A 27,581-nucleotide genomic window follows, 5' to 3' on the forward strand; every position below is an offset into this window, starting at 1 on the left:
AGGCCTCGGTCACGGGATATCCTCACTCGTCACTTATCCAATGGCCAAAGAATTTGCCGATTCAACAATTAACCACAGGGATTAATTCAATTGTCACTCAACATCACCACTGTTTACACAATTTCATTAGAATAGAATCAATAGAAAATTTATTGTGCGTTCGAATCAGCAACGAATTACTTACCCTTGCACGTTAATTACACTCGCAAAAACCTTGTATTACTCGTATTCTTAATTAATTAGTCTAACTCGCATTTACATATACACATTTATCAAGTATATTTGCTGCTGCTGCTGCTTCTTATACGTATGAGCCTTTAGAATCGTTAATGCGTTTAAATTCAACACAAAATGATAACAGAAAGGTCTTGATGATTAAACAAATTTTGATGATGGTGAAGGAGTGACACACGGAGGCATTTTATTGAGAACCGACAGAAATGAGAGAATATATAAAATTCAGAAATTAATTGGAAGAATCAGGATCAGAATGTATCAAAATTATCAACATCTCCTGCGACCGTTGATTGCATCTCCTTGATGACGATAGTTCAAATCACATGGAATTGGATGAAGAAATGATGATCAGTGAATTATCATCGAGGCAATCGATCGGAACGCCCGTCGATTGTTTTTAATCAATGATTGGAGAATTATTTTATCGATTTAAACAATGCTCACTACGGATTGTCTTATAAACTACCAACGTAGACACACACTCTAAATTCGAAACCACTGGGAATCGAATGACAACAATGGGAATCATGTTTTTCCGCGCAAGAAGGCCTTTCCTTTATTCATTCTCCAAAATAATCTATAAATTTATCAATTGTTTAAATTTAATTTTTCAAGTTTATTTTGTAAGTTTTAATAAGGCTGAGAGAATATGGCGTTATCCAGCTTCCTGGATCCCTTTTCCCTGGTTTAAGTTTTTGGTGACAAGTCACATGAGAGGTGAGAGGGGTCAGTGGCCTATGAAACACGGATACTGCGATTAAAACCTGACGGAAGCCCTAGATCTGCACGCATTCTTCTTTCTATTCCAGCTCCTCTGTTCTTCCTACCCCTCATTTCCCTTTCTCGGTGATTTTTTTATTCGACAACACGCACTTCAGAGACTTCCTTTCCGGCTTTTTTAAACTTCCGGGCAGCGGCATCGCCGTTCAATCAATCAGTGCAGTCATATTTGCTTCGAGGAGTTGCACAATACCCAATAATTTAATTATGTATTAAATTAATGGTCTTTAATTAACATTTGTGTAATTGATGTTTTTAATCTAAATTCATTTGGCTCGGATATTAAATTTGTGAAAGTGCCAATTGGGAATTATGACAATACTGTTTTCAATTGGTGAATAATGATTGTTTCCGAATAAATGTAATTGGAATAAGTGAATTATTTATTCTTTTAGATTGCTAGGTTAGCTAAATTATTTTAGAATTGGGAGTATTATATATTCATTTCAGTTAAATAACATTGGCCCGAGTTTCACAAATTTTTAATAACTCTCAATACGGAAATTGGATTGTTAACATTGATAATTAGATAAATAATATTGGAAACGTATTTTTTACGCTAAAAAATCGTAAAAAATAGAGACATTAAGTTCATTAAAGAGACGGTCGCGTCATGGCCTCGTAAAGTAAACTTTCGTACCGATTATGATTTACTCATCTTTCATTATTCACCAAAATGATATAATGTGTTTACTATTTTCGGCCAAATTTACACATCCAACCAAAAAATCATGCAAAACCCCAATCATCAAATTTTTTATTAGCAGCAAACCAAAAAATTTATACGCAGAGAAGCTTTTTCAAAAAATTCTGATACCACCACGGAAAAAATAGATTCAAAGTGTTGGCCCTGGAAAATCTATTGGAAAATGTGTGGATTTTCCTCGTTATTTCCCTAAAAATTTAACGGAAATTTCGATAAATGGTGCATTAACAGTATCAGCACTTGAATTTTCCACACCTGGTGGATTATACTTTTTTCCCGTACTCGTGCACGAATTTTAATAAAAAAATTTCTCTGCATATCAATCCTCATTAAGACTATCCCTTTTTTTTCTCCTAAAATATCCGTCGAAATTTTCAAACAGTGCGTTCCCCCATGTTTTGGTTCATCTGTCAGCTGTTCCTATCTTTTCGCGCCATTCTCACCCCCCGGCAACAGTGGTTATACACCCTCTAGCACCGGGTGGAAGAGAAAGCTTTATATACTGAACCGAAAATTCATCCGGGTCGTTTGCTTTGTGATGGTATACCCCGCGTCCATAGAGATCACACTAACGTTTATATCTACCTCACTGCTCTCGCACCTTTATCGAGACAAACTTCATTTTCAGTGTCGTGTCTCTCCGTGTATTCTCACACCCCCTGTCTCTCTCTCTCTCTCACCTCTCTTTTCACCGTCATCCCCATTTTTCCCACCGACTGTCCCACTCACACTCTCTCACTCTCTCTCACTCGCCTTTCTCGGTGGAAACTCACCACGCCGACCCACATTCGATTCGCCATTGGCTCTCGAAAATCAATAACGAACTAAGAATAAATTCCGTGTCGTCGTACGAGACCCTCTACACTCGTGCCAAGAAAGTGCTCGATTCTAAATTCTGAGCAAATAGTTGAGTAAAAGAGAAAAAAAAAAATCAAATTATTGAACAATACATTGGAAAAGTTACCGATCATTTGTGTGAAGTTATGTTTAAGATAAACTCAGGGTTAAATGGCGCCTGAGGATTATTCAGATCGATCTCATCCTCGTTTTGTCGATCTCCATCCAAAATTCAAATCAATCACGATGTTTCCTTTACATTATGTTACTGTATTTATTGTAATTGATAAAATTGTTTGAAATCAATGACAGTATTGTGAACGCCTGGGATTCGGTTGAGAGATTGAAAGCAAAAAGAGGGGGGAGGGGAGGGAGGATGACATGTGTACGGTCGTAGAGACAATTTTCTTCTCAATAAAACGCCACCGGGCTGATGATAACTACTTGTAGATGCATGGCCAGCATTTTTACCAGAATAATACTATCCAAAAGATGATTGTAGTCATTGTCATGGCTGATTTACCCCGACTGACTCTTGGCATTGTTGATATATATATATATATTTTTAATCATCAAAACAATTGCTAAGGGACAGGGAAAGTTTAATCGGGGGAAATTCACGTGTTTGACGTCAGATACAAATGCTGTCGTTTTGTGATAAAACGTGAGCATCTTGTTGCGATAGTACCAACATATAATGATGATAAAAATGTGGATTAATATTCCTGGCAGATCTCTACCCCGCCTCTGTTTACCCCGACTGATTATTAAAAATAGTTGTTGATATATGAAACAAAAAGGATGAAATAAGGTCATGTTAACAGGTAGATTTAAATCCACAATCACCCCTTTAGTCTTAACCCCCCCTTGTCTATTAGATCATCCCCTTTTTTTCAAACATGAGCATGAATACGTTCACAGAGTTTACACCAACACAAGGAATATCATGTAATTACTGATTCACCAACAAAATTCGCCACTCTGATGTTACATTCTCTCTGACATACGTTTCTGTCACGGGAATGGTTCAATGCTCGACAAAATTTAAGGATATTTAGCCTGTAAATTAATTTGTTGCGCGCTCATCGGCGATAAAATGCAAGGAAGAGCATCTCCAGCCCGTCATGGAGATAATTAATTATGGAAATTTTTTAGGGTAAGGATTTGGCTATTTATAGGTGGAAAATTTGTTCGAATTTTGGTTGCGTAATTTCGGGGAGGGCAGGAACTGTTACTGCAATGAAATTGGATTTCCAGAATTATCGGGGATTATTAAATGTTTCTCAGACTGCTTTCAAGATGACAACCACAAAGGAATTTCAGGGAACAGGTTAACTAATTTTCACAGGAAGGAAGATGGTTTGATCTTTGAGGATACGTTAGTCGTTCGCAGGAATTTATTTGTATGGGGTTAGAGATTCAGGCAATAGATACCCTCGCATTTACAATATTGTGCCTTTGAATTTTATCTATAATTAAATTATTAGGGTATAATTAAATTATCACAGTTGACATTTCCACGTGAGAATAATATTGAATCATGTAATTGTCGAAAAACCAATTTCATTGCACAGTCAGTCTCTCATGAAAATCCACGAAAGCTGAGGAATCCGAGGGAATATGGCTTCAAACGACTGCTGATAAAATTGTTCCAAGTTAAAAAAAAATTGAGATAAAACGAAAGGGGAAAAATTTATGACTCGAGTTGTGGGTGAGACGTAACTCCACGAGCAGTTCGCAATAAAGCCGAATCACCTCTATAAATCCTGGGGAAATCCCTAAGAAATTATGTCTGTCCCTCAAGACTAAACTGGTGAGCTGGTGTCCGTGTCAGACGTTGTGTAGTTGGCCGACGGTGAAACTTTTCAAAAACCCCTTCAAAACCTCAGTACGACGTGTTTTGTGTTTTATCATATTGTATACGGTTACGATGGCGGAGGGTGGACGGGTGGAATGGGAGGAGGGTTGGGGCGGTGTGGGTTGCATGGAACGCCGGCTATTGGAAGCACGTGACGCTCGTACATTCCCGTCTGTGGCAACAAACCCTAGTCCAATCGTTTTTGAGTTATTCTAAACAGAGTGGCTTGCGGTCTCTCCGTCTCTCCATCATACCTTCATTTTACATGTTTTTGATTTTCAAAGGAACTGGGAGTGTCATTCATTTTCAATTTGCCCGTTTATATTTTTCAAATATTTTATATGCAATTTTAAACCATTTATTGAGATTTCATTCACAATTGAATTCAAATTTACGAGTGTCATTATGATTTGCAACTACAATAATGGATCACCTGCCACTGATTTTTTAATATTTTTCTTTCTGCAAAGCTTTTCCTCTCCTCAATGTATTGAAATGATTCTTTAATTCCGTACAATTAGATGACTTTCTTGAAGTGCAATCAAGTTGTTGCAGAAATTAATTGCAATATTTCAAACGACATTATGGCTCCAGACATATCGTCATGTCGAATTAAAAAAAAAGGTTTATTTTCCAATAGCCGCGATGGTTCAAATTTTTATCTGATTTTTTCCCATCATTCCGCTGAATTTGAATGAAAACAATTTTCTCTCCAATTTTTCATTCCCCTTTTTGCATTTTAAATCAACTTCTATGTTAATTCTTTTTTTATACCCCAAAAGAAAAATATTTTTTTAGTTTAAATTCATGGCAATAATGGACAGATCAATTCTCTCTACTGTCCATCCGAACTTTCTCTTTGTAATCTCCGTCCTTTTTTCGTTCGATTTTCCCCCTTCTCATTTTTTTTTATTCACCCAACGCGCCCAATTTTTTCCTCTCGCAAAGTCCACGCGAGAGTCTAGAGTAAATGGCGTGCGATTGCATTCGCGTTTAGCTTTCACCTCGATTTTTATTTTTTTTTGTCATTCATATTCCTTTCTTTCTCATCCATCTAGACCATCTGCCTTCGAAACGTGGAATTTTTAACAAAAAGATTTTTCCACGAATGAATGTGCAGATTGAGCTTTTCCACTCGCTAATCGCCGTACACTAGAAATCGGTATGACACTCAATTTGCGGCCAAGTGACTCGTACTAATGGAATTTTTTTTTTTTTTCGAAAAGTAAATGCGAAAAGGGACGAGCGGACATTTCAATAAAAATCATCCGAATTGGCTATATCCTCTTAAAACAGTGTAATAAAACAATTCGACGTTCCTATTAGCGGAGTTAATCGATAATAATTAATCGTTTTCAGAGAGACAAAGACACGACAACATTTACAATGCCAGTATGCAGACACTTAAACTATCGACATTATAAATAATAATCACCATACATGTAACACAGTCTGAAACCTTTACCCCTCACCCTTTTTACAGCAATATTACCTCTTAGTGAAATGTTAATGACTGTAGTTTTCAAGTTGGGATACGTTTTTATATGCAACCCAGTTCTTTCTAATGACTGTACATGTTATGTTTCTTAATGTGTATCTGTATTTATTATGCCGAAATTGCCCGATGATATAACAATCATGATACTAAATACATACATAATGGAAATAATTAATCAATAGTTACGCTGTGCCATTTTAATCATACGAATTATTTTTCTGTTTTCAGCTGCACAGATTCCACAACGAGGAAGTAAGTAGTCTTATTCTATTAATTTTATAACTAATTATGAGATGTTCACTAGTTCACAGCGGTGACTGCTAAAGAAATTTACCAGTCATCGCGTTGTTAAAAGAATAAGGAAAATACATATACAGTTGATGATTTATTTATGAGAGTGTGAAATTTCAATTTATTGAATCTTCAACAATTTATTCACTCCAATTTCTGATAATTTTTTTGGGATAATTAAACTGACATTTCACATTTTACTGTCACCAAAATTTAAGGGAATTTCAATTTATCATGAGCAGGAATATTTCTCTCTCGCTTGCGTTTTTCATCAAAATATTAATAATCCGGATTAAATCACGCTAGATTTGAAACTAAATTTCTCCGATTTTCATCAAATTACCGAACGAAATTTTACAGTTTCCATCGATTTCTTCCGAAAACTGAATATTTAATGACGAAATTTCCGTGGAAATGTCAGCCAAAAGCCCTCAGCCTCAGGATTCCCGATGAGTCTCTCAGTAAAAATTTTATTACTGATATTTCTGTCCTCCAATATTAAGGGATGAAAATGTCTCCACTAATTACATTGTCACCGAAAAAAATCGAGAGTTATCGAAGATCACGACTTGGTCATAATTTTAAAAGTCCTTTTCATTAATTTAATAGATTCAATATCGAGGTTTTATAACTAATTGTCAATTTTCAATAAATCATTGCAGCTTGCAAGAGGAAAGACGAGATGGCGAGCCAGGCAGAACACCAACAGCCCGCCCCCAAGAAACCGCGGTTGGTTTTCACAGACCTTCAGCGCCGTACTCTACAGGCTATTTTTAAAGTAAGTCCTGTCCCCCTTCTCCTTTAAAGCTCGTTATCTGTAATTTCTCTCCTGTCTCATCACTCATTACCCGGCGATCCCCCGCATTTACCTGCGTAAATAAGAGAGTGAAGAGCTGTGGGGAAGGGACAACAGGGGATGTGGAAGCCTCAATTGCCAGTGCAAATCGATTTTTCGTATTTGTTCTGGCTGCCGGATAGTCCCCGAAATTCTCATCACCTGTTGCACGCACACAACGCCTAAACAATGCTCAAGTGGATTATCCCGAGCATGCAAGTGATCATCGTGGTTTGTGAAATCCGCGTGGGCAAGTGTACTTAGTGACACTTGAATAGAATAGAAAAAAACCGCAGCAACCAGAGGGTACATGGCAGCGCGATATAAGCCAGTGAATATGCTGATGAGCGAGATTTTATTGGATAAGACATTTTTGATCAGTAAGCTATTTTCCCAAGGACATGCCAAGGCCTGAACAATATAATACGAACACTTGTTCTGTGATTTGTAAATATAAAATTTCTAAAGTAATAACATAAACAATAATCATCATCCGTATAACGTCTTTTACGTCTGTATGAAATATTATATTTCGCTATGAGTTGGTTTTTTACATATCTGCACTCGAAATATTGCTGAGTATTGAATATGTAGAGGCTTCAAAGGTCAGCATAGACCTGGCAGAATAAATGGCTCACTGAAAATGTTTACCCATTTTCTAATAGAGGATTGACATGAAAATTGAATAGATAGTTCTTGGCAAAAGGTGATAATTTTACACTTGAAAAATGTGAGTGATTTCACAGTCACATACACGTAATTTCATAAAGCGAAAAGCATGAATTTGTTTATCGTAAAAGGTTTGAAAGATCATTTCTTTTATTTTGTGCTAAACCTAAAAATAATATGACCGGATACTGATTTCTTTTTAACCAGTAAATAATATATAATGATAAATGAATTTATGTGCTGCTGAAGAATTGAACACTCGACATTTTCAAAATCTCTGCTGTCGTATTGGAGCATCTTAATTAACGTTAAATTCCACGTTCTGAGATAGTATAAATTTCCAAGTGACAGTTGTGCATGAAACGAACAAAATGGAAAAATCGAATATAATTAGTTCACCTTTGCACTTCTAATTGATGCATATGTAAAATGCACTCTCATCGATCTCCCGCGCAGAGGCATATAGGAAATTTCGTAAAACAAGACTGAAATATTCTCGCTGAGGGAAACTTTGAAACTAGGCTGGTAACGTTTGAATAACCAAATATGTTGCAACTCAGTTCAGTATTTCTGATTTACCTTTAGCTGGAAGAGGCTAATAATAACTCATCCTGGAGGCAAAACTCATACTCCAGGATGTGAATAAAAATACAATTCTGGTGAGGGGAGGGATATAGGCATAAAAAAATGATGTGCAAACAGAGGGAAATACTCGGGGAGTAGTGCTTCCACTTGAATCGTGCCTCTCGCGTCAAGCAAGAGTCGAACTATCGATCGGTCTTGAATAATTTCGCGACTAGCTCTTTAGCCTACACCCAGCATTTCAGTTGCACTATTGTTGAGCCGATGCTAGTCGCCATGTTATGGGCCGAGTTTAGCCCTAACCGGGTACTGCCCCAGTGAAATTTTACCGCAAAACCTCGTCAGCCCAAAAACATTTCAATTCTTTGCGAGACAATCCGTCATTTTTCTATAATATCACGTGAAAATTTCGATTCATCGGTGAAATTTATTCGTGATCCACTCTGCCCTTCAGAATTACCTTTTGAGTAATTTTTACTGAACTTCTATCTCTCTCTGTATGGTCCCTCCGCCACAACTCCAACCCCAGCAATAATTCACCCTGTCCTCAAATTTTCAGGAAACAAAGAGACCTTCGAAGGAGATGCAGGTGACAATCGCCAGGCAGTTGGGCTTGGAGCCCACGACAGTTGGTAATTTCTTCATGAACGCGAGACGTCGTTCAATGGACAAATGGAAAGACGAGGATCCGAAGAATCCAGGTGTGGACGAGGGCCAACTATCGCCCAGCCTCGGTATAAGTCCACGCCAGGCTACCGATGTTTTGTGACATACGTCTGACCACGAGGAATATCACGACGAGTCGCCCGAGGAGGATCTTGCCTTCTCGTAAATTATTTCGTTGAACACTCGGGAAAACTCGAGAATATGCCGATGCCCTCCGCCCCCTGATTCATTTCCATTGTTTTCTTTATTATTTTCAATTCGACACACCAATCGATATCAGGCACACGGTACGTTGTGCATTCCAATTTTTATTCACCATTTCAAGGATACGACGTCATTCTGACATATTTAAACAAAATAGAGTGGCAGGTGAATGTGAATGATAATTTATATTTTTCTTCACGTTCATGGGGAATAATATTCAGTGGAGATTGCCATTGGAACTGTGTCACTCGTGAATGCAGTGGGGTTTTAACCGTCTGACGGCATCGGCGGTACTACTACTTACTCGAGATTTATTATTTCAAACACTTTTATATCTCCCTTTGGTTAGTGCCATAATTCGATGCATTTAGGTTAAGCTGTTGAAATGTTTATTTTTTATTAATCATTTTATGGTTGATCCTCTAGTCGAACTAATGATTTACATTCGTAATGTTCTAGTCAAAATTACGGTTAACTAATGTTTATATTGTTGGACAAACAATAGTCATGGAATTTGTTTTCCGTTCTCCCCGTCCCCTCTCCCATTATCCGTGATTTGTCATTATTTTTGGAGTTGATCAGGATTTATCTCGCGATAAGTAGCAGACCAAAGTTTCAACGAAAATAATGAACTAATAAGTGACTCGTCAATTCCTCGCGGTTGACTAATAACAGAACTAGTGGTTGTTGAACAGATTAATGAAAAGCCACACGTGTTTTTTTTTTAATGTGCGAGTGCGTGTCTGTACAAAGTGATAATTTATCAACGTGAACGCTGATGGGATTATTCGAAGCACCTGAAGAACTATGGAAATTAATGAAGATTATTGAGTCGTGATGTGCTGTGGTGAGTGATAATCGAGAGAGACCGCCCACTCAGCATCAGTGCTTCAGCGATGCTGGTGTTTATTTGTATATAAAGATAGGTGAAATGTTTTTTTTTTTTGAGAAGCTGAGGACTTTTCAGGGGATCATTAGCAAACGAGAAGATCGATAAATGATAAATGACACAAGCGCCGTTTGTTGTTGAGTAGAGTAATGATAATAGTCTGGGGAGTGAGATAATGAATAAGCAAATCTCTTGTTTGACACATCGATTTTCACTGGATTCCATTAAATTTTCCACCTGTAGTTCCGGTAATTGTCGATAATGCTACGGTCAATTGGAAGAACCACCTGTCGATCAATCTTTGTCAATTTGATACTCTCAATTTCTAGTTAATGCCTCACTTTGATCTTCATTCACGTAAAGGTAGATTTTTTTTCCTGCAGAAATGTACTCTGGATAATTTATGGTTGGCTTTTTCTTTGGGCATATTTGATGGATTTTCATTTTACTCAGCCATTTTAAATCCCGTGAATATCGATGATGCTCTTTAGTGCTATATGAAGATGTGAAATACTCATGAAATCAGACCAAAAGAGAATAATTTTTTTCGTCGAGTGAGAGAGAGAGCGCGAGCGAGAGGGAGAGAAAGAGTTCAATTCATCGTACCAAAAGTGAAATAATAGAGACATGGCTTCGATCGCCTGATTAAGATCATATATAGTACAAAGTAAACATATATTATTGTAATATTGGGGTTAAATGAGATAATTGAACGAATGACTATTCGTTGAATTTTTTAGATTATACTTGGAGAATGTTTAAAAGGAAAACATGGATTGCTTTTTGTCAATGGCGTGTTCGAATTTTACTCGTAGGAAAATTTTTTCCGTTTTTCTTTTGCTCGGAGGGGATTGTGATAACTTGACTATTCAAACACGGTGATTATATTGATTTCCATGAGTCTGGACGACTGGGGAATTGTTGAAGTACTGAAACAGTTGCAACGACTGTTTAAACTTCATTAGCATAAGAATGAGCGGAACAGAATGCAGAATCAATTATTGTAGTTTGAGGAATTGGGCACCAGCATTAGTTCTACGAGTCATATTCTTGGGATGGCTCAGAGTAATGTGGGAATAATGACCGATGCCTTGCGTCAGTTACATTAAAAAAAATCTCGCGTACACGTGTTCGATCGGGAAATCCCCCCGCCCCCCCTTTTATATTCAACGGAAGGAAATAAATTAATTATGAGTGAAAGAAAAGTATTGAAAATGGAGATGATCACGACACTCGTGTACTTGTATTATACTTCTGTACATAAATTAGTTGAGATGAAAAAATTATTATTAATTATTGCTATTATCGATTTTAACAAAAATTATTATTAATATATTGATGATTGAACACGAGATTCTTTTTGTTAAAATTGAAGAGAAAAATAATTACGAGGGATATTCTGGCGATGAACAAATTGTAGGTAGACGAGGAGGATAAAATACTGTAGGAGTGAGTTGAATTGTGTGAGCATATGAGGTATGAACATTTTCATGGGGGGAAAAAAATAACAGAAGTGACACACTTAGGTAACGCAGTTAATAAGTGACAACAAAGTAAGGAAAAAAACCCGACACATAGTAATATATTAATGATAATGATAATGTAATGAATATAAATGAATAATATATTATATTCTACGAGTATAAACATGAGCAGAAGGGCGAGAGGGCGTTTTCAAGGGAGAGAGAGAGAGGGTGAACTGCAGGACTTCTCCCCTCATTGTCATCGACGCCCTGTGGCCCTTCATGGAACAGAAAGGGGACGGCAAAGTTTAATTAAAGGATCAATTAATTAAAGAACTTGTTTCAGTTGTAATAACAAGAAAAAAATTTAAACAATATATTTATATATTACTGAATTACAAAAATCAGAGGTAAAATTTAACAGAATAAATATCGATTGAAAATTAAGGTGAACTCTGGTGACAAGATATGGTGACTGCGGAAATAGAATGATTTCAGTTGGAAAAATAAATACATTTCCATTTCTCATTCGTGTGTGTCCGTGTGTTTTATATGAAATTATGTAAAGAGAAATGAAAGATCAATCTGGCACAATGATGGTGAATGATAATTAAATCACAAGGAAATTTCAAAACCGAGATAAATATTTGGCTCTTATGATATTCTGTTTCACGCACAATTTTGTAATCAGGCAAAAGTCTTAATTAAATTCTCGGTAAGTAAATTGTTTCACTGGAGTGGTGATAGCTGTGAGGAAGAATTAATAGAGAACAAAATGATATATTTATATTCATATTTGAAACACATATCCGAAGGATTTAGGGAGTAATGACGACGTACAATAGAGTTTTTCAAATTGAAGTCATGGAGAAATTGAATAGGGGGGACGAGTCATGGAAATTTTCTAGATTTCAGATGAAGAATTATGAAAGAAGTACAATTAATTATTTTTGGTCGATGATAAGACATGATACTTCAGTGTTTCATTGTGCGTAGGAATATTGTACTTGTCACCTCGGAATTACTTTGACTAATGACAACAGAGAAGAAATTTTCTACAATTCAAAGAGATGCAAAGAGAATAATTATTTCTCAAGAACAGGTAGATGCATGAGATCATCCTCTTTCGTTTGGGTCTCCTTTCCAGCATCACAGTGTAAAAAAAAACAAGAGATAACAGTTCGCACGACAATAAGGTATCGAATAGTTAACGAGAGAAAAATGTTTAAAAAGCAAAAAAAAATGTGAACATAATAACAAGAGGAAATAATGTAAAATACAAATGCAAACCAAGTATACATTATTATATTTATTATATGACGAGAATCATCGTACGGACAAAAAGGGTGGGGATGCAAGGGAATGCATGTGAAATTTTTTTTATCATATTTTCATCGCCGGAAATCATTTCAGAGGGAAATTAAAATTGAACTCTCAGAGGGACACAATGAGCTCGAGTGTAGATTTATAAATAGAAAAAGGAATGAGGAGATGGGACTAGATGACACGTGTGTCCAATGGATAATTTGGTTACCCAGACTTTGTTGTTTTTCTATTCAGAAAATTTTCATTGAAGAAGAGGCCACATAATTACCAAAGGTTTAATTAAAAATATGAAATTGAAATATTATTTATTCATATTTATTATGATTTTGACTTATGTGATTTACGAGAACAAGTGGTTAACGTGAAACATTTTTAATGAAAAATCAAGATGAATCCTTATTTCTGTACGTAGGCGAACTATTGTGAGTGCTGGGATTGAATCGAGTTTTCTAGTGAATAAAGGAACTATTCGTAGATGGGAAACATGACATTCGTCTGATTATTTCATGTCGAGGAATAGTTTAAGTAAAAAAAGCAAACATATTTTTCGATCTGATGAGGGGCGAAGGGGCTTTCGCATTAGTCCTGAATTTTATCGTGATTCAATTCCAGCACTGATGGGCGAAGTTAACAGAGGGATTAAAACATTATAATGTGTACTTATGTAATAGACACATTACGATCGACGATCACCGAACGTGAACAATTGTAAACTACTGTAAATGTTACTTACGTTTTACGAAGAGCTTATTGTAGTCAAGAATTATTAAACACAATTTAAGTCGTAAAGGTATATTTGAGTGTAGCACTAAAAGAACTAACAAGAAAAAAAAACTAAAAAAAGAGAACCTCTTTACACTTTTGCACGAGATGTGTGTTGTAATTGACTAAAAGACAAAAAAACAAAGAAATTGAGAATGTAATTAATGCTTTATTACTTAGGAATTAAACTTAATTTATTTATGATTAAAAAATACGTTGGACATGATTTTGTGATTATCCAGGAGCAGTAAATTTTTTTTTCTTGCGAATCAGCCACATAAATTTAGTATGAATAGAAATACGCCTGTGGAAGCCGATGGAAAATTGATGAAACATTAACATCAACCGGCGAATGCTGGTATGCCAGTAATAGCTCGGCCGAGAATAAGACTGTGGATATCATCGGTACCTGCGTCAGAACAATTGAATAATTTTTTGAGATTGTACGAGAGTAGATTCAGAAATTCGTGACTGTTATTATGTCAGGATGGATTCACAGGGTGACATGCTGGCTGAGGGATTATGCAGACATTACGGCGAGACAAAAGCTTCGATGACGGAGGCTATAAATAAATATTTTCCCATGTACGTATCCAGAAAAATTGGTGAAGTAATTCTCGCAAAGTGACGAAAAAAAAATCCAATCTCCTCTGTTAATGATCGTCGGTTTTTAAATGAGTTTCAATTCCACTAATTACAATGTCATACCTCGTGGATGTCAATTTGGATATTTTTTGTATATTTATTTTTGGTATAGGGATTTTTGAAGGAGGGGGTAAGAGATCGTTTGGGTTCAATTGTAGGTGATCCACAAGTGTTGGAACTAGATCTTCTACTATCGAGCACTTCACAACGCATTATTAGCGTTACATGTTAATACTGAAGTATATCGTAAATGACTACTCTACCTTCATAAGTAATAACTGCTTCCAAATTAACCATATGTCTGATAATATGATAGTCATCAGAAATTCCATTTCCCCCGAGCATATCCCTAGCAACTCTGGCAATGTTGATGGCTTTAGCAGCAGAGTTTCTTTTTATCATTGATATCATCTCTGGCGTAGCCCTGAAACAATTAGCCATATGCATGAGTGATTATTGTCCTTGATAAAGGCTGTAAAATGTTCACTGAATTTTTTTTTCCATCTCTAGATAACTCACTTGCCCTCGTCCTTGAGCCGGCCAACGCGCAGGCATCCCTGCAGACCGATGGCTATTTCCATCATCATGTCAGCTAATTTCTTCTGTATCAATTGATTAGCTGCCAATGGTCTGTTGAACTGCTTACGCTCTAACACGTAGGTGTTTGCGAGTTTCAGACATTGCTCCGCTGCACCTAGTGCACCCCATGCTATTCCGTAACGTGCATGGTTTAGACAGGTAAATGGGCCCTAAATAAAATGCAATTAACTTGAAGATTCGATTGAGAAAGTTTATTCAAAATTGCCAGCATTGAAAAAATAAAAGTCAGGGTTGTTTTCTATTGAGAGACAAATTTATAACATTTATCTCTATAATAGTGGGTTAATGGTCTGTATCCACCTTAACTGTCTAGTTTAGATTTATTTCCAGAAACGAAATCTTTCTGATAAACTGAAGTCCGACTGAAGCTGACTGTTTCATCAGTTCTACGTTAATTAATACCGATAGATTTATTTTCATTTCGTTTTATTTACCTTAAGACCAGAAGCGTTAGGAAGTAAGTTAGTTTCAGGAATAATGACTTCGTCCATTAGGATCATTCCAGTTGGAGAAGCCCGTAAAGACACTTTCCCCTCAATTTTAGGAGTACTTAATTTAGATTCATTGTCTTTTCTCTCGGCTATGAATCCTCGAATTTGTCCATCCTCAGTTCTTGCCCAAATGACGAGTAGATCTGCGATAGGGGAGTTTGTGATCCTGAAAAAATTATTGAAATGTCTTTGAAACAAACAGCCTAAGCACATTATTTTACGAATTTACTCACCATGTCTTGTTACCACTGAGTTTGTAGACTTTTCTACTAGCATCGTAGACGGCTTTAGTCTCCATTCCAGCAGGATCGCTTCCATGGTTGGGTTCGGTCAGACCGAAGCATCCGATAACGTCTCCAGCGACTGGAAACATCAATAATAAACTTTTAAAAAATCGGAGAGATCATTTGATGATATTTTGCAGAGGGATAATTTATTCTGATTCTTTATTTCAATTCTTCACCACACTTGAAAATAATGGGCTTATTTTGTCCCATTGATTAAGCCACCACCAGTTTTCAGTGCATAATGTAGTTAATATGACGTGAAATATTCGTAGGTTGGAGAACTCGAATAATTATCTACATGAACCGAGTTAAATCGGCTTTCATTAATGACTCTTGATTTAATTCCACCTTTTAGTTAAAAAAAGCCCTCAGTATTCTTCTTCGAATGCACCAGTCAGTGAGACGATTACAGTACAATTAGGAAATTAAATTAATAAACGCATTACCGAGTTTTGGTAAATATTTGTCTTTTTGCTCTTGGCTTCCCCAGGAGTCGATGGCAACAGCGGCTAGATTTTGTACTGAGAATGAAGACCTGTATCCACTGTCCACAGATTCAATCTCTTTGGTAATGAGCCCATAAGCTACTGAGGAAACTCCCGCGGCCCCATAGCCCTTCAGAGTCGGACAGAGAACCCCGAGGGAGCCCAGTTCCTTAATAATTTCCTTATGAAAATGCTCATTCCTGAATGCATTTAAAATCCTCGGCTGGAGCTTCTCCTGGCAGTAAGAGCGGAACTGATCACGTATTATTATCTCATCTTGAGTGTACTGGGACTCGATGTCGAAGGGATCTTGCCAATTAAATATCGCTAGAATAAATGTAAATCGAATAAAGTTAAAATCACCATTCGGAATAACTGTGATTGGATCGGACTAATTTTGTTTTAGTTAATGTGAGAATCCGATAAAATTGTTGAAGACTGGTGTCGTTATTTATTTATGCGATGGGAATAACTGATAGAGGATGATACATTGTAAAATTCAATAGTTAAAATTGACTCAAATAATCACAATAATAAAATTAATAATTGGAGCCAAGTGCTGCAGTGCTCAGGTTTCCCGAGAAACGAATCTGTCGCGAAATAATAAATATTCATGCGAAATTATTTCCAGAATCCCATTTTTCCAGAAATTTCAAAGCAAAAGTTCAAACAACGAAATAATCCAAGTAATTCCTAAAATAGTATTGAAATCAGATCATGCATTAATGTTTGAGAATTTTTGTAAATTCTCGCCGTTATTATAGGTCCCTCCACTGATAGGAAGAATTTGCGGACAGATTTAAGTCTGCTAAACAATATAAGATTCTGCTTCAGAGAACTAAATTTTCTATGACGCGTTGAAGAGTTTTTCTTTATATTTTGGCTCGAGTGGTTTTTTTAAATTTTTTTATAAATTATGTGAGGTTCCGCCATCTTGCCGAAGAGCGCCCCAACCATCTCTCATTGACATCATCAGTGGGTAAGCACGGGATTTGTCAGTCTTTCAATTGAAGTGCAACGATGTTAATAATCGCAACAAAGTAATCTGATCTACTTGGTGTTCTGGGATAAAAGAGAACACTTCGCACTGATTACACGGACAAATTTTAGTTGGAAGCGAAAGCCTAAAACCTTCGCAACATAATAGTTGGCTCACCTTTTCCATTTTTCAGAACTGCCGAAACCGAAAGTCCTTTTAGTTATCCACCATTTATAATTAAGAAAACAAAATATCACAATCTCAACGACCATTGAAATCACAGCAAATTGTAATTTTTATTCATAACAAAAAAAAAAATGAGAAACATCTTTCCGGCAATTTAACAATTATTGCAAAGGATACTTCGAGCTGTCTCCGATCGGTAGTTTCTCGCGATATTAAGAATTTTTGTTTGCACACGTATCGCCATGTTTCCCACTTCACTCGGACCAGCTGGCTGCACTCCAATGATTCCACCAGCACTGAGACGACTCCAGCCCGACAAACTGCTGACTTCCTACGATACCGGACTTATCATTGACTCCCGTGACCCTCAGACTCCGCTCCCTTTCCCGATAACCATGTCATTGGGAGTGGGTAAAACATGTCGTCTCTAATCGTCTCAAAAATTGAATTGAAATTAGGACGCGCGCGCAATTCCTTCTATTCAAAATGGAAATATACTTGACGTCACTCAAAATTTCTGAATGACAATTACCGAAAAAAATCGCTTACTCAACTCTTATGTAAGCATTTTCGTGGCACACAACGCACGATAATGTGAACAGACTAAAAACCTTTGCAGAAATTAGTTATTTCACGTAGCCTCTTCCCGCTGTAAATTAGAAAAAAAACTCACCTGTGCATGACTATCAGTCTTCCCAATGTCAATCTCAGGTAAGATCGCGTGACTGAACTGTACAACTGTTACTATCGATCCGAATTCATGTAGAAGAAAATTTCTTGATTTATATTTTTGTTTAATATTTTTGTATTAACGAAGGAAATGAAAATGGTACATGAATTAGAGCATTCAGTAACATAGTCTTATAAAAAGAGCGACATTTATTTCTTATGAAATTTAAACTGAATTATTTATTAACCCCTCACATGCACACATTTTTCCGACTCTCCTGTGGTGTCTAATGAGTTAATTTTTATTAGTCATCACGTAGATGGATTTCGAGATATCAACAGTTTAGAAAATCGTTAATATTCAATGTTAAATTAAGCCATTAACGAATACAAAATTACCGTTATGTCTGATTCGGGCCACGATATTAATTATTTGTTTATTAACAACTTATGGGACAATGTGGGGACAAAACTTTGACTTAGACCAACATTTTTCAAAGGAACTTCTAAAATTCAAATAATAAAATTAACGATAAATATCTGGAATCCTACGGTTCACGGAGACTAGAATGGAAGCCCTGATATTCAACTACAATTGTAATAATGAATTTCAATGAAAAAACGGCAAAACTATCTGCATATCCTGAAGACACTACCAGAAATCCAATTATTAATGCCACCTCGTTAATTAATCTCTTCTCTTCACTGATTGGCCATTCATCGTGTTAATGAATTTCCTAGTGTGCATACCAGAGGTTAATATCATTATACGATAAGGGCATCATCTTTGAGCTGCGGGCCATCGGGCAGCTTTTGATTGTGGATCCGAACGTTATGAAAAAGGTAGCCAATGGATTCTGTGCATGGTCGGATAAGAGCGTGAGTGAAACCGGTGAAGAATGTCCTCGTTGCTGCACACGATATTTTCCACACCCGGAGGCATGGAGCTATACACCAAATGTGCTGGAAAATAATAATAGCATAGAAGATTAAATCAAGAGAGAATTTAATCAATAGATTACTGTAAAATTCATGGAACCCGGGGAGAGAATAAGTACGTGACTGAATCTGGGACAAGTAGAGATACGAACATTCCTCTAGAAATGGTATGAAAATATTCTGGAGTCGTGAAAAATTGGAAAAATTTCCCGAAACATCTTGAATCTCAGTTTTGCCGAAATTCATTATTAACATCTGCACGATACCACACACGATCACAACACTTCCAGAATTTTTCCTGCCCAAAAATGATAAACAGTTTCACTTGCACTCACTTGAAACGAAAGACACGCAAATGTGAAACCCAAAAGAAGGGCGACAATAGGAGCTATCAGAATCGACAAGAAGATGTAGCAACAGCCTCTGGACAACCGAAAGCAGTGGCCACTGAGTCTCCATGCACATTCTGGACTCCTGATACCGTCGGGCTCCCCGATGACGTCCTCCCACATGACCTATTGAATTTTACCTCTTCATTTTCACATTTCCCTAATGACTGAGCCAAGAAAAAATATTTTACGTTCGTACAACCTGGAGATGCTCATTCAGGCCATTGGGATCCCTGTCCTCCAGATCGACGATGCTGTTGATTGAAGAAGACGCTTTCTCCATCATCGGGCACTCGATGTCGTACCACCAGTCTCTGATTCGATAGCACATTTTCAATAATATCTTATGGAAGACAGTTCAATAGTTATAAATGGGCTAAAAAATATTTTATTTCCGGTTTTGCGACGGAGGCGGACGATTGTGACCATAAGTGATGGCACGTACTGTCCGCGGGTGCCAGATACTGATTGAAGCCGACGGGGCAGCGTTCATTGATTGATTACATGAAATAATGATGTGGAAAGTGCTGTAGGTTTCAAGGATCGAGTGTACTTAGAAGTTTTGTGCGAGGTCGCTCTTTCACACGAGTCGCTAACTGGGAAATTAATGAAGTGATTAAAAAAAACTCAAAGAGAGTTGTAAACACGCCTCCGACGTCGCCCAGAAAATAATCGATCAGAGATTTTCTACCCCGGAGAAAAAGATCGAGATGCAGTTGGAACAGACCAAGTGCTTAGCACTTACCTGATTTATTCGGCGACACGAGCTGAACTGATTCATTCAGCTCATCAGGTGCCGGTGGAACTCCTGGAGTAACCGCGTAATTATGGGGTTGTTGGTCCTGCTATGGTTGAGTTTGTACGAAACAAACTGGACATCGGTCAACGCGTCTGCGCGATAGTTCTCCACCTGCGAGGGAGTTACGACCCCTTCGAGCTCCTACAGGTACAGCTCCACCACGGGGGGTCTGATATCCGTCGACACATGAGGCCTGAAGTACAATCATCACGGTATCGTGGACTGTGAGCACTTGAACGAATTTTTATTCAGCGGTTCGCGCTTTTCAATCGTGATTTAGAGGGGTGCAATGCAAAATCGTTTTCAGGGGGTGATAGATCTTATTGGGGAGACAACTCTATAGTTGTTGGACGGATTCAATATTTTTTCATTCATAAAAGAAGAGGGAAATGGAATCGATTGATTTTTTGGGAAGATTTTGATTTGCAGATAATTGTCTACTATTCTAAAATCGTTATCAGTTTTTGATTATAAGGAAGCTGTACAACCCCACAATCACCAAATTCCACCGCCCCCGTTGAAACAAGTATTCCCATGGAAAATTAAAATAATTATCACGTTTGTTCGTTTATGAAAATTTCGTCTATCGGTAAATTACCATTTATATTCTCCGAAGTCGGTATCCAGAACGGTTACCCGCGATGTGGACAAGATGGCGACAGCGTCGTTGAACGCGCTACTTGCTTGACAAAGGATAATTCTTTAAATAATTTATTTATAATTTGTAATTCTTTCGAATGGGCGGATGGAAAGAATTTATTCCCGTCCAAAAATTATCCTGAATTATTGCATCATGACAATGCGATATGTCATATTTTCCATTACTTGTTCATCGTGATAAACAATTCGATATGGAAAATCATATAAATTATTTCTAGATTTGAATATGGTATTTCCAATACTTTAATTCCAATAAAAATTTTTTTTTGTTTTAAATTTCGCAATCAGCCCTAGAAATCGGTACATCAATTTCAAACCCTCTGCTCCAAAACTCACCCCTCAAGAACCACGAAATTGAAGGCATTCGATCTCACCTTTCCACCTGCGTCACTCAACCAATTGAATGATCCCCCCAATCCTTACATCATTCTGCAAACGTGTCATTCGATTGTAGTACTTCAAAACTTCCACAACCCTCTGAACTTATCCACCACCCGTTCTACGTATTTTGGCACGTGCGCATTCAAGTAATTTCACGTGCCTCGACACCCGATTTATCACCCAAGCATCGGTTGAATGAACGTGTAGAGAGAGTCACATTGCCTCAACGGAAGTCCTTCATTGAAAAAGGGAAATAACACCAGAAAGAGGATTATCTGAACTAAAATAACCAGCGACAATTGCCATGCATGGATCACCGCACCGATTACGCAATGAAATTAATCACACGGAGGAAAAAATTGCACGACAAACTACCCCAATCTGGCTAATTAGAGACCAAAGCCACATTTCCCGAACTTTTATTTGAAATCACGAAAAAATGCAGCAGATTTTTCCTTGAAATTGCGAATCTTTAAAGACAAACTTCTTCAAAATTCTTTTACAAGAGAAAAATAATTTTTTCAACTACTCAATATTTATCTCGGTGCTTAAATAATCACAATAAATAAATTTGTTTATGTGGGCATATAAAGTGAATGAAGCAGTGGAGATGGGGTGATAATTCACCCCAGTATATCCGCAGAGCTCCCGAACAGGAGACGAATCCGTACAGGATCACTTCCAGCCAATGTTAACTGAAAATTAGTGTAGCCAGTGAGTCACGAAATCGATCGTGTCATCAACTAATTAAACTAAACACGAGAACCGATACTATCGCCTAAGCATCCGTTGGAATTCTCGAGTAATGCTTCGGGCGATACATTGGGACGAAACAGCAACGGGAGATCCGTTAACGGGGCAATCATGCAGTGACTCCAACACCGTAAGTAACGTTATTACTTATTACGACACCAGTCTCTCTCATGAATACTGGATTATTTGTAAGTCGTGAAATCGAGTGAGAGACAGAGAGATCATAAAAGAGGAGATAATTGTGCGGGTGTGTGAGTGAATAATTCTGCATACCATTTGTCCAGGATTTTTCATCCTTCGTGGATTTTTTTTTCCGCTGAATTCCGCAGAATTTACATATTTAAATTCAAACACCAATTCCTGTAATTAAGGACAATTAATTATGAGCTTTGACATTGAAGAGAGGGAAAATTCGAGCTTAAATTGAACCAACAGCGAAATTCATGACTTTTCTGCAATTGCGGACCGAAATGTGGTGGTGGAAGTTTGAAGGAACTGTCATACAATTCTCCACACCTTCATTCACCCCCTCACCCTACCCATTTCCATCCGAAAAAGAAGAATAACCAGCGCATTATCCTAAAACTCTCCACCAATCAATTTCATTCAATCTCGTTATTTTTTTGACGCACCCTAATCCGGTCCCTCTTCCCTTTCCATTCATCCGTGAAGATGCATCTCGTTGTCTGAGTCATAGTCTAGGACCACAGGGTGCCTTCTGATGCATTATTCACCTCCATTCACATCATCCTCTAGATAAGAGCCAGCATAAATAATAATTCAAATTGATATCAATGAAAAAAAAACTGAACTGAAAAGCCACCATTCATTGGATGTAATTTACGACTCGCCATCGGGTCAATTGAATCGTGAAAATATCAACGCTATTGCATCATCGACAGTTATATTAATTACAAATTCTACGTAGTGTTGTTAAGAGACAAGTTAACCGGCGTATTAAACGCTGCATTTGTTGGGGACCTCGTCATTGTCCTTCGTTTTAAAAAATCACCTTCTTGAATAATTTACGATAATCACTGGCCGCACACTATCGCCAATCGATTTGTCCGCATCTGTTCATGTTTTAACGTCTAATCTCTGTTAGTGGGATATTATTTACTTATAATTTGTTCTCGTTAAAGAAAAAAAACACTTTGAAGTGTCGTTTACGTAAGCAACTCGTTGTTACTCATTAGACTGATTTTATTGGATGAATTAATTGTTTACTGAAGTATTTCAAAATACATATTACTCATTCTCGCACGTGCATTATCGGCAACTATGTTGTTGATACCATTTATCAATGCGAGAAGGTTGACGATGGCTTGTTAAACAATATAAATATAATGAGGTCATCGATTTGATACCAGTGGTCGTTTTTTAAAATTTCCATTTCAGTTCCAGTTCACTGGTGACTTATGGTGCATAATTACATTTTATTCGCCCCGATTTGACTTATCAATAGCATTTGAAAAAAAAAATGATTAATGTCACACCCTCACTCATTGTGGAGAGAAGTGTTTGTTTAACGTTGTTTATGGTATCTTTTGAATGACTCGTAATAGGCAACATTGTTTGCAACGTTGGTATCGAGAGTGACGGGATTACGTACTATCGTTTCCCATGATAGAACTCATGCGATTGAACCTGAATTGCGTGAATGCTGATGTGTTGCATAATGAGCCGGCAATCTGTGTGGCAAAATACTGGCCTAACACCCCGGTTCACGCCCAGTCTCAGTCGGTGTTGCGAAAAATTTCGACGAGAGATTTTTTTATTTTTTCCACAACATTCGGAGAATGGGTTATTTCAACTTTTGTCTGCGCGAATAAATGGGCCCATGGAAATTATCGAGTTATGATCATTATAAAGAAAAAGGTATTTTGTTCTGCTATTGATTTCTATTAATTTCCAGTCTGTGACGATTAAAATTTGAATTAAATTCGTTCAACGAATGAAAGAGGGCGTTTAGATATTCTATTCGTTGAAAACAAAAGTCACATCGGCCAGGTATTTGTCCCACTGTTTTTCGCCTCAGTATTACCAATAAGTCAGGCCAGCGTCGGCCGCTTCTAATCCCCAGTATTCCGTATTTCTCGCATCAATTTCGCCACTACTATTCCTATCACTTCTTGTAAATTACCAGCAATTTTCATCTCATAACGCTCTCTCGACTGCAATAACGATTATCACAATATTTTATCGTCAATTTCATTGTGAGCTTGAGCAGGAGAGAGGCCCAAAGTCCAGCAGTAATTCACGAGGGAAAAAAGTGAGTAATTATTTATTAAATAATAGCAATTAGCGAGTCATAAAGCGAATGTACTTGCAGTTTTCTCCTGCCCGAAAAAAGGAACTTATTTTGTATCTGCAGATTAAACTCAGCAAAAGCGTCAAGTCATCGTCAAATGACGTCGGACAAACCGAAGTCATCGCGGTCACTTAAATTTCAATGTTTTTGTTTCGTGCGTGCGTTTCCTTGTTGACAGTCTGATAACAGCAATTAGCCCTCAATTTATCAGCATTTTCTCACGTACCAGGTGGATAATGGCACCTGTTAACGCTGTCAAGAAGACCGGAAGGAAGGCTCCAGGAGGGAGAAAGAAGAAGAGCGGATGTGGCTGCAGGGAGGCATCAGAATCAAGCTCCACTGATTCATCCAACGAGTCATCCAGTTACACATCCTCATCTGATTACACCACCTCCTCCTCGGAGTCAGAGAGCGACTCCTCTGACGGCTTTGAGTGCCCCTTCACCTCGTCCAAGAAAAGGGGTGGGAAAAAGGTGCAGGCTGCCCGTCAGGCTAAGCTCGTTAACAAAAGGAAACCAACAAAACGTCGTACAAGTGAGTGAAAAAATCATCAATCCATTCATGCCAACAATAACATTGATAATCTAAAAATTGAGGACCTCAATGTCCCGAAGTGATAAGTAAATTAATGAAAATTCCTTAATTTCCATATATTATGCAACCACTTGATGATTTTTGTTAAAGAGCACTCAACGTCCTACGGCTCCTCTGATTACGACTCGAGTGATGACAGCTTTCGTTGCTGCAGAAAACCTGGTCGCAAGTGCAGGGCTTGATCGATGAATCTCGAGATGAGAATAAACAGCTCTCTGTCATTTAAATTAATTCAATGTAAATTGCTACGCTATTACCACTGCAGGCATGGTGGGTTTCACAATTTCGTTGAATTGATATCATCGTTAATTAAATAATTCGGAAATGGGTACCCGCGATCGATCACTTGATCAAATAACAGACAGGAGAGTATGAATGAGTCGTATGGATATTTTATCACGGTTTGAAGGGAGATATTTAATTCGTAGAATGAATCGATGTATTGAATGATTCAATGACATTAATTACTGATTGTCATGTTATTGTGATGTTATTACCACTGCAGGCTATGGTGGATTTTATTACTTCAATGAATCAACATAATAATGATCAATTGATGATGATTACGCGATCCCTTGACTTTTAACATTGTAATGTATTGTAAATAAATATTAATGATTTGTATTGAATGTATGTTATTATGATGTGAAAATAAATCAATGTAAATTTAGATAAAAAATCAGAAATTTCGATTCAATTATTTCAACAGAATTTCTCTTCGTGCCGATATACCTTTGAAAATAATTCCGCAATCATTCGTATCTTTATAATCAATCGACGTCTCACCTATAAGCAGTGGAAATAAGATCGTTTTGCAATAATCTCCGATTTGTTGGTAAATTTCCCGAACAAGGTGGTGCGAATCATTTACTCAGACAATTATTTCCGCAATCTAAACACATAAATCGGCTTTCCCCATTACAATGAAACTTCCAGCCTTTTAATAACACAATTAAAAATTCATGGACATGGGAATTCACTGCTCTCATGCTTGATGAACCAATCCAGTACCTTCCCCAACAATGTCTCACCCGGCTTGTGACGAAAATCCAAAAATATACACACGGCCGAAGTTGAAAGCCGTCTGCATCACGCCATAAAATCGTTGATGGACAGTTAATGGCACCTCTACCTCGGTTGAGTTAAGTTGCAACTAAAAATGCGACACAGTTCATGGCCAGATAATTTTTTTCAGCTACTTGTTACCATTCGTGTTTACAAACGTGACGAGAAACATAATGTTTGAATATATAATTCTCCGCAGGAAGTTTATAGGCTTTCCTAGGGTGGTAGGAGAGCGGCAAAGAGGGGGGGGGCAAGAGAAGAGATGTAACAAGATGATGCTGCTTATCACGAACACCTGTTATCGCATCTGCAAACGGATGCATCGATAAATAAAAGAATCCAAACAGAACGAAGAATAAGATGTAATCGACAGTTGTTGTCTTCGAACTGCAAAGATTTTCTTTTTCTCTTATTAATAGATTTTACGTTGCTAGAACCTTCGTTATGTCACGTTGAGTATATTAAGGATAAGTAGCTACGTGTTTACAAACACGTTCCTCTGAAAATAAATCACAGGGAAGAGAGGTTCCAGTAGACCATTGACAATAATTCGCTAACTCTTCCAATTCAAATTATTGTTCACCTTATTTATATTATGAAGCCTTCCGTATTTGTAATTGTGAGTAAATACATTGGGTTAATTTTGGAGATGAGAGAGAACGTTAAAATTGTGAAGGAAATTGGGGGAGACATGGAAGTAAGGAGATAAGACCCACCAGCTGGACTCACTTCCTGACCTACTCAAAAATCCCCAAAAATACCACAAGAAAATGAGGCGCACAGGCAACATTTGGACATATTTCGATTTCTAGACACAAATTAAAAGATCATTCTGAAAATTTATTTAAATTAAAATAAAAACCGCCAAAATTCTGAAGCACTGACAAGTTATTTGTAGAATGCAGAGCGATAATGAAATAAAGAAATGGTGGACAATCAATCGTACAATAGAAGTGAATTCATCACGACTTAATCATTATGTCGATGCAGCGAATAGAAACGGAATAGATAGAATCACGTGTGCTATGAGCAACGTGCCTGGCTGTTCTTGGGTTCATGGCCTGACTTCGCTCTATACCTTGCCACTGGTGGTGTGTGATGTTGTGACATAATAGTGTCCGCTTACCCGCCTCTACCCGGGTAATATCCAGCGATCAGAGCGAGACAGACACATGTGTGTAGATATACTCGAATGAATCGAGTACCACTGAAATGTACCACATGAAAAGCGACTGACGATAATCGATGCCGGTAATGTCATCCCGCCAATATTTCCAATTCCATTAAATTACAGAAATTGATACGTATTGATAGGGACTATTATTTCCCCGGCAATCGCTGCACGACGATTTGCCAATTTCATGCCGGCAAAAATACTTGAAATAAATTCAGTGAATTCGGTTGAAATGGAATTTTTTTTTTTCATCTCGTGTGTCACACATGCAAAAGAAAATTAAGGGGATGCATGCACTTCTCAATATCACCGTTCTCCTCTCTTTTCGTAGGGTGAACTTATTTTTAAACGTCTTCTCCCCCGTTGGCGCACCGTTATTTACGGCACGCAAATGCACGCATACATGACATCCGTCTTACATCCTATATACCATCCGTATATGTTACTGATTCTTGAGATGTACGGATGTAAAGACAAATAATGAAGAAAAACGTTGGGTCCTTGATGTGTCAGACAGTACCGTCACTGTTAGAGAGTAAAATATTTAAGTATTAGAGACTGAATTTCTTTC

The 27,581-nt window shown here is 37.4% G+C and overlaps 5 protein-coding genes across 11 annotated transcripts in view; 2 read left to right on the plus strand and 3 right to left on the minus strand.

Annotated features, from left to right (window-relative positions):
* The window catches only part of LOC135163568 (hepatocyte nuclear factor 6-like), a 36,811-nt gene extending 25,915 nt beyond the window's left edge, over nucleotides 1–10,896 (plus strand). For 2 of the 3 annotated variants that reach the window (XM_064123109.1, XM_064123108.1), the window contains 3 exons: nucleotides 6,145–6,168; nucleotides 6,870–6,985; nucleotides 8,853–10,896. In XM_064123109.1, coding sequence (XP_063979179.1) covers nucleotides 6,145–6,168; nucleotides 6,870–6,985; nucleotides 8,853–9,062 — 350 coding nt within the window. In that variant the 3' untranslated portion in view covers nucleotides 9,063–10,896. The remainder of the gene's footprint in view (nucleotides 1–6,144; nucleotides 6,169–6,869; nucleotides 6,986–8,852) is intronic. The other variant, XM_064123110.1, reaches the window with a different exon arrangement.
* A 2,856-nt stretch (nucleotides 10,897–13,752) lies between these two features.
* On the minus strand, nucleotides 13,753–17,668 carry LOC135163579 (glutaryl-CoA dehydrogenase, mitochondrial). Its single transcript, XM_064123140.1, has 8 exons — nucleotides 17,454–17,668; nucleotides 17,268–17,303; nucleotides 16,073–16,438; nucleotides 15,573–15,702; nucleotides 15,283–15,505; nucleotides 14,768–14,997; nucleotides 14,512–14,672; nucleotides 13,753–14,012 (listed from the first exon to the last, which is right to left on the minus strand). The coding sequence occupies exons 1-8, from the start codon at nucleotides 17,518–17,520 to the stop codon at nucleotides 13,945–13,947; spliced, it is 1,281 nt and encodes a 426-aa protein (XP_063979210.1). The 5' UTR covers nucleotides 17,521–17,668; the 3' UTR covers nucleotides 13,753–13,944.
* Nucleotides 17,669–17,966: 298 nt separating this feature from the next.
* LOC135163593 (caveolin-3-like) lies at nucleotides 17,967–20,246 on the minus strand. 4 transcript variants are annotated; one of them, XM_064123159.1, is made up of 4 exons: nucleotides 20,019–20,246; nucleotides 19,473–19,587; nucleotides 19,220–19,399; nucleotides 17,976–18,908 (listed from the first exon to the last, which is right to left on the minus strand). In XM_064123159.1, exons 2-4 carry the CDS (start codon nucleotides 19,557–19,559, stop codon nucleotides 18,711–18,713), a joined length of 465 nt encoding a protein of 154 aa, XP_063979229.1. In that variant the 5' UTR covers nucleotides 19,560–19,587; nucleotides 20,019–20,246; the 3' UTR covers nucleotides 17,976–18,710. The 4 variants fall into 4 exon arrangements, with proteins under 4 accessions (XP_063979227.1, XP_063979229.1, XP_063979228.1 ...); XM_064123160.1 differs by having other exon boundaries at nucleotides 18,012–18,908; nucleotides 19,476–19,587; nucleotides 20,019–20,241; XM_064123157.1 differs by lacking the exon at nucleotides 20,019–20,246 and having other exon boundaries at nucleotides 17,967–18,908; nucleotides 19,473–19,961.
* Nucleotides 20,170–27,581, minus strand: part of LOC135163596 (uncharacterized) — a 70,690-nt gene continuing 63,278 nt past the window's right edge. Inside the window, exon 4 of one of the 2 annotated variants that reach the window (XM_064123165.1) lies at nucleotides 20,170–20,303. In XM_064123165.1, coding sequence (XP_063979235.1) covers nucleotides 20,195–20,303 — 109 coding nt within the window. In that variant the 3' untranslated portion in view covers nucleotides 20,170–20,194. Of the gene's footprint in view, nucleotides 20,304–24,527; nucleotides 27,536–27,581 lie in introns of those variants that run through there. The other variant, XM_064123168.1, reaches the window with a different exon arrangement.
* On the plus strand, nucleotides 23,886–25,457 carry LOC135163598 (uncharacterized). The gene is made up of 3 exons (XM_064123170.1): nucleotides 23,886–24,138; nucleotides 24,407–24,711; nucleotides 24,862–25,457. Exons 2-3 carry the CDS (start codon nucleotides 24,414–24,416, stop codon nucleotides 24,951–24,953), a joined length of 390 nt encoding a protein of 129 aa, XP_063979240.1. The 5' UTR covers nucleotides 23,886–24,138; nucleotides 24,407–24,413; the 3' UTR covers nucleotides 24,954–25,457.

Source organism: Diachasmimorpha longicaudata, chromosome 6 (genome assembly GCF_034640455.1).
Source record: "Diachasmimorpha longicaudata isolate KC_UGA_2023 chromosome 6, iyDiaLong2, whole genome shotgun sequence".
NCBI classification, from domain to species: Eukaryota; Metazoa; Arthropoda; class Insecta; order Hymenoptera; family Braconidae; genus Diachasmimorpha; species Diachasmimorpha longicaudata.

What these genes read in the sequence shown, in the direction of transcription:
- LOC135163579 (XM_064123140.1), bottom strand. Translation starts at nt 17,520, where the DNA reads ATGGCGATACGTGTGCAAACAAAAATTCTTAATATCGCGAGAAACTAC. An exon ending in CCGATCGGAGACAGCTCGAA is followed by an intron (nt 17,304 to 17,453) that starts GTATCCTTTGCA and finishes GATAACTAAAAG; the next exon opens with GACTTTCGGTTTCGGCAGTT. An exon ending in CAAATATTTACCAAAACTCG is followed by an intron (nt 15,703 to 16,072) that starts GTAATGCGTTTA and finishes TGATGTTTCCAG; the next exon opens with TCGCTGGAGACGTTATCGGA.
- LOC135163593 (XM_064123157.1), bottom strand. Translation starts at nt 19,604, where the DNA reads ATGTGCTATCGAATCAGAGACTGGTGGTACGACATCGAGTGCCCGATG. An exon ending in TGAATGAGCATCTCCAGGTT is followed by an intron (nt 19,400 to 19,472) that starts GTACGAACGTAA and finishes AAAATTCAATAG; the next exon opens with GTCATGTGGGAGGACGTCAT. An exon ending in TTGCGTGTCTTTCGTTTCAA is followed by an intron (nt 18,909 to 19,219) that starts GTGAGTGCAAGT and finishes ATTATTTTCCAG; the next exon opens with CACATTTGGTGTATAGCTCC.
- LOC135163598 (XM_064123170.1), top strand. Translation starts at nt 24,414, where the DNA reads ATGGCACCTGTTAACGCTGTCAAGAAGACCGGAAGGAAGGCTCCAGGA. An exon ending in ACCAACAAAACGTCGTACAA is followed by an intron (nt 24,712 to 24,861) that starts GTGAGTGAAAAA and finishes TTTTTGTTAAAG; the next exon opens with AGCACTCAACGTCCTACGGC.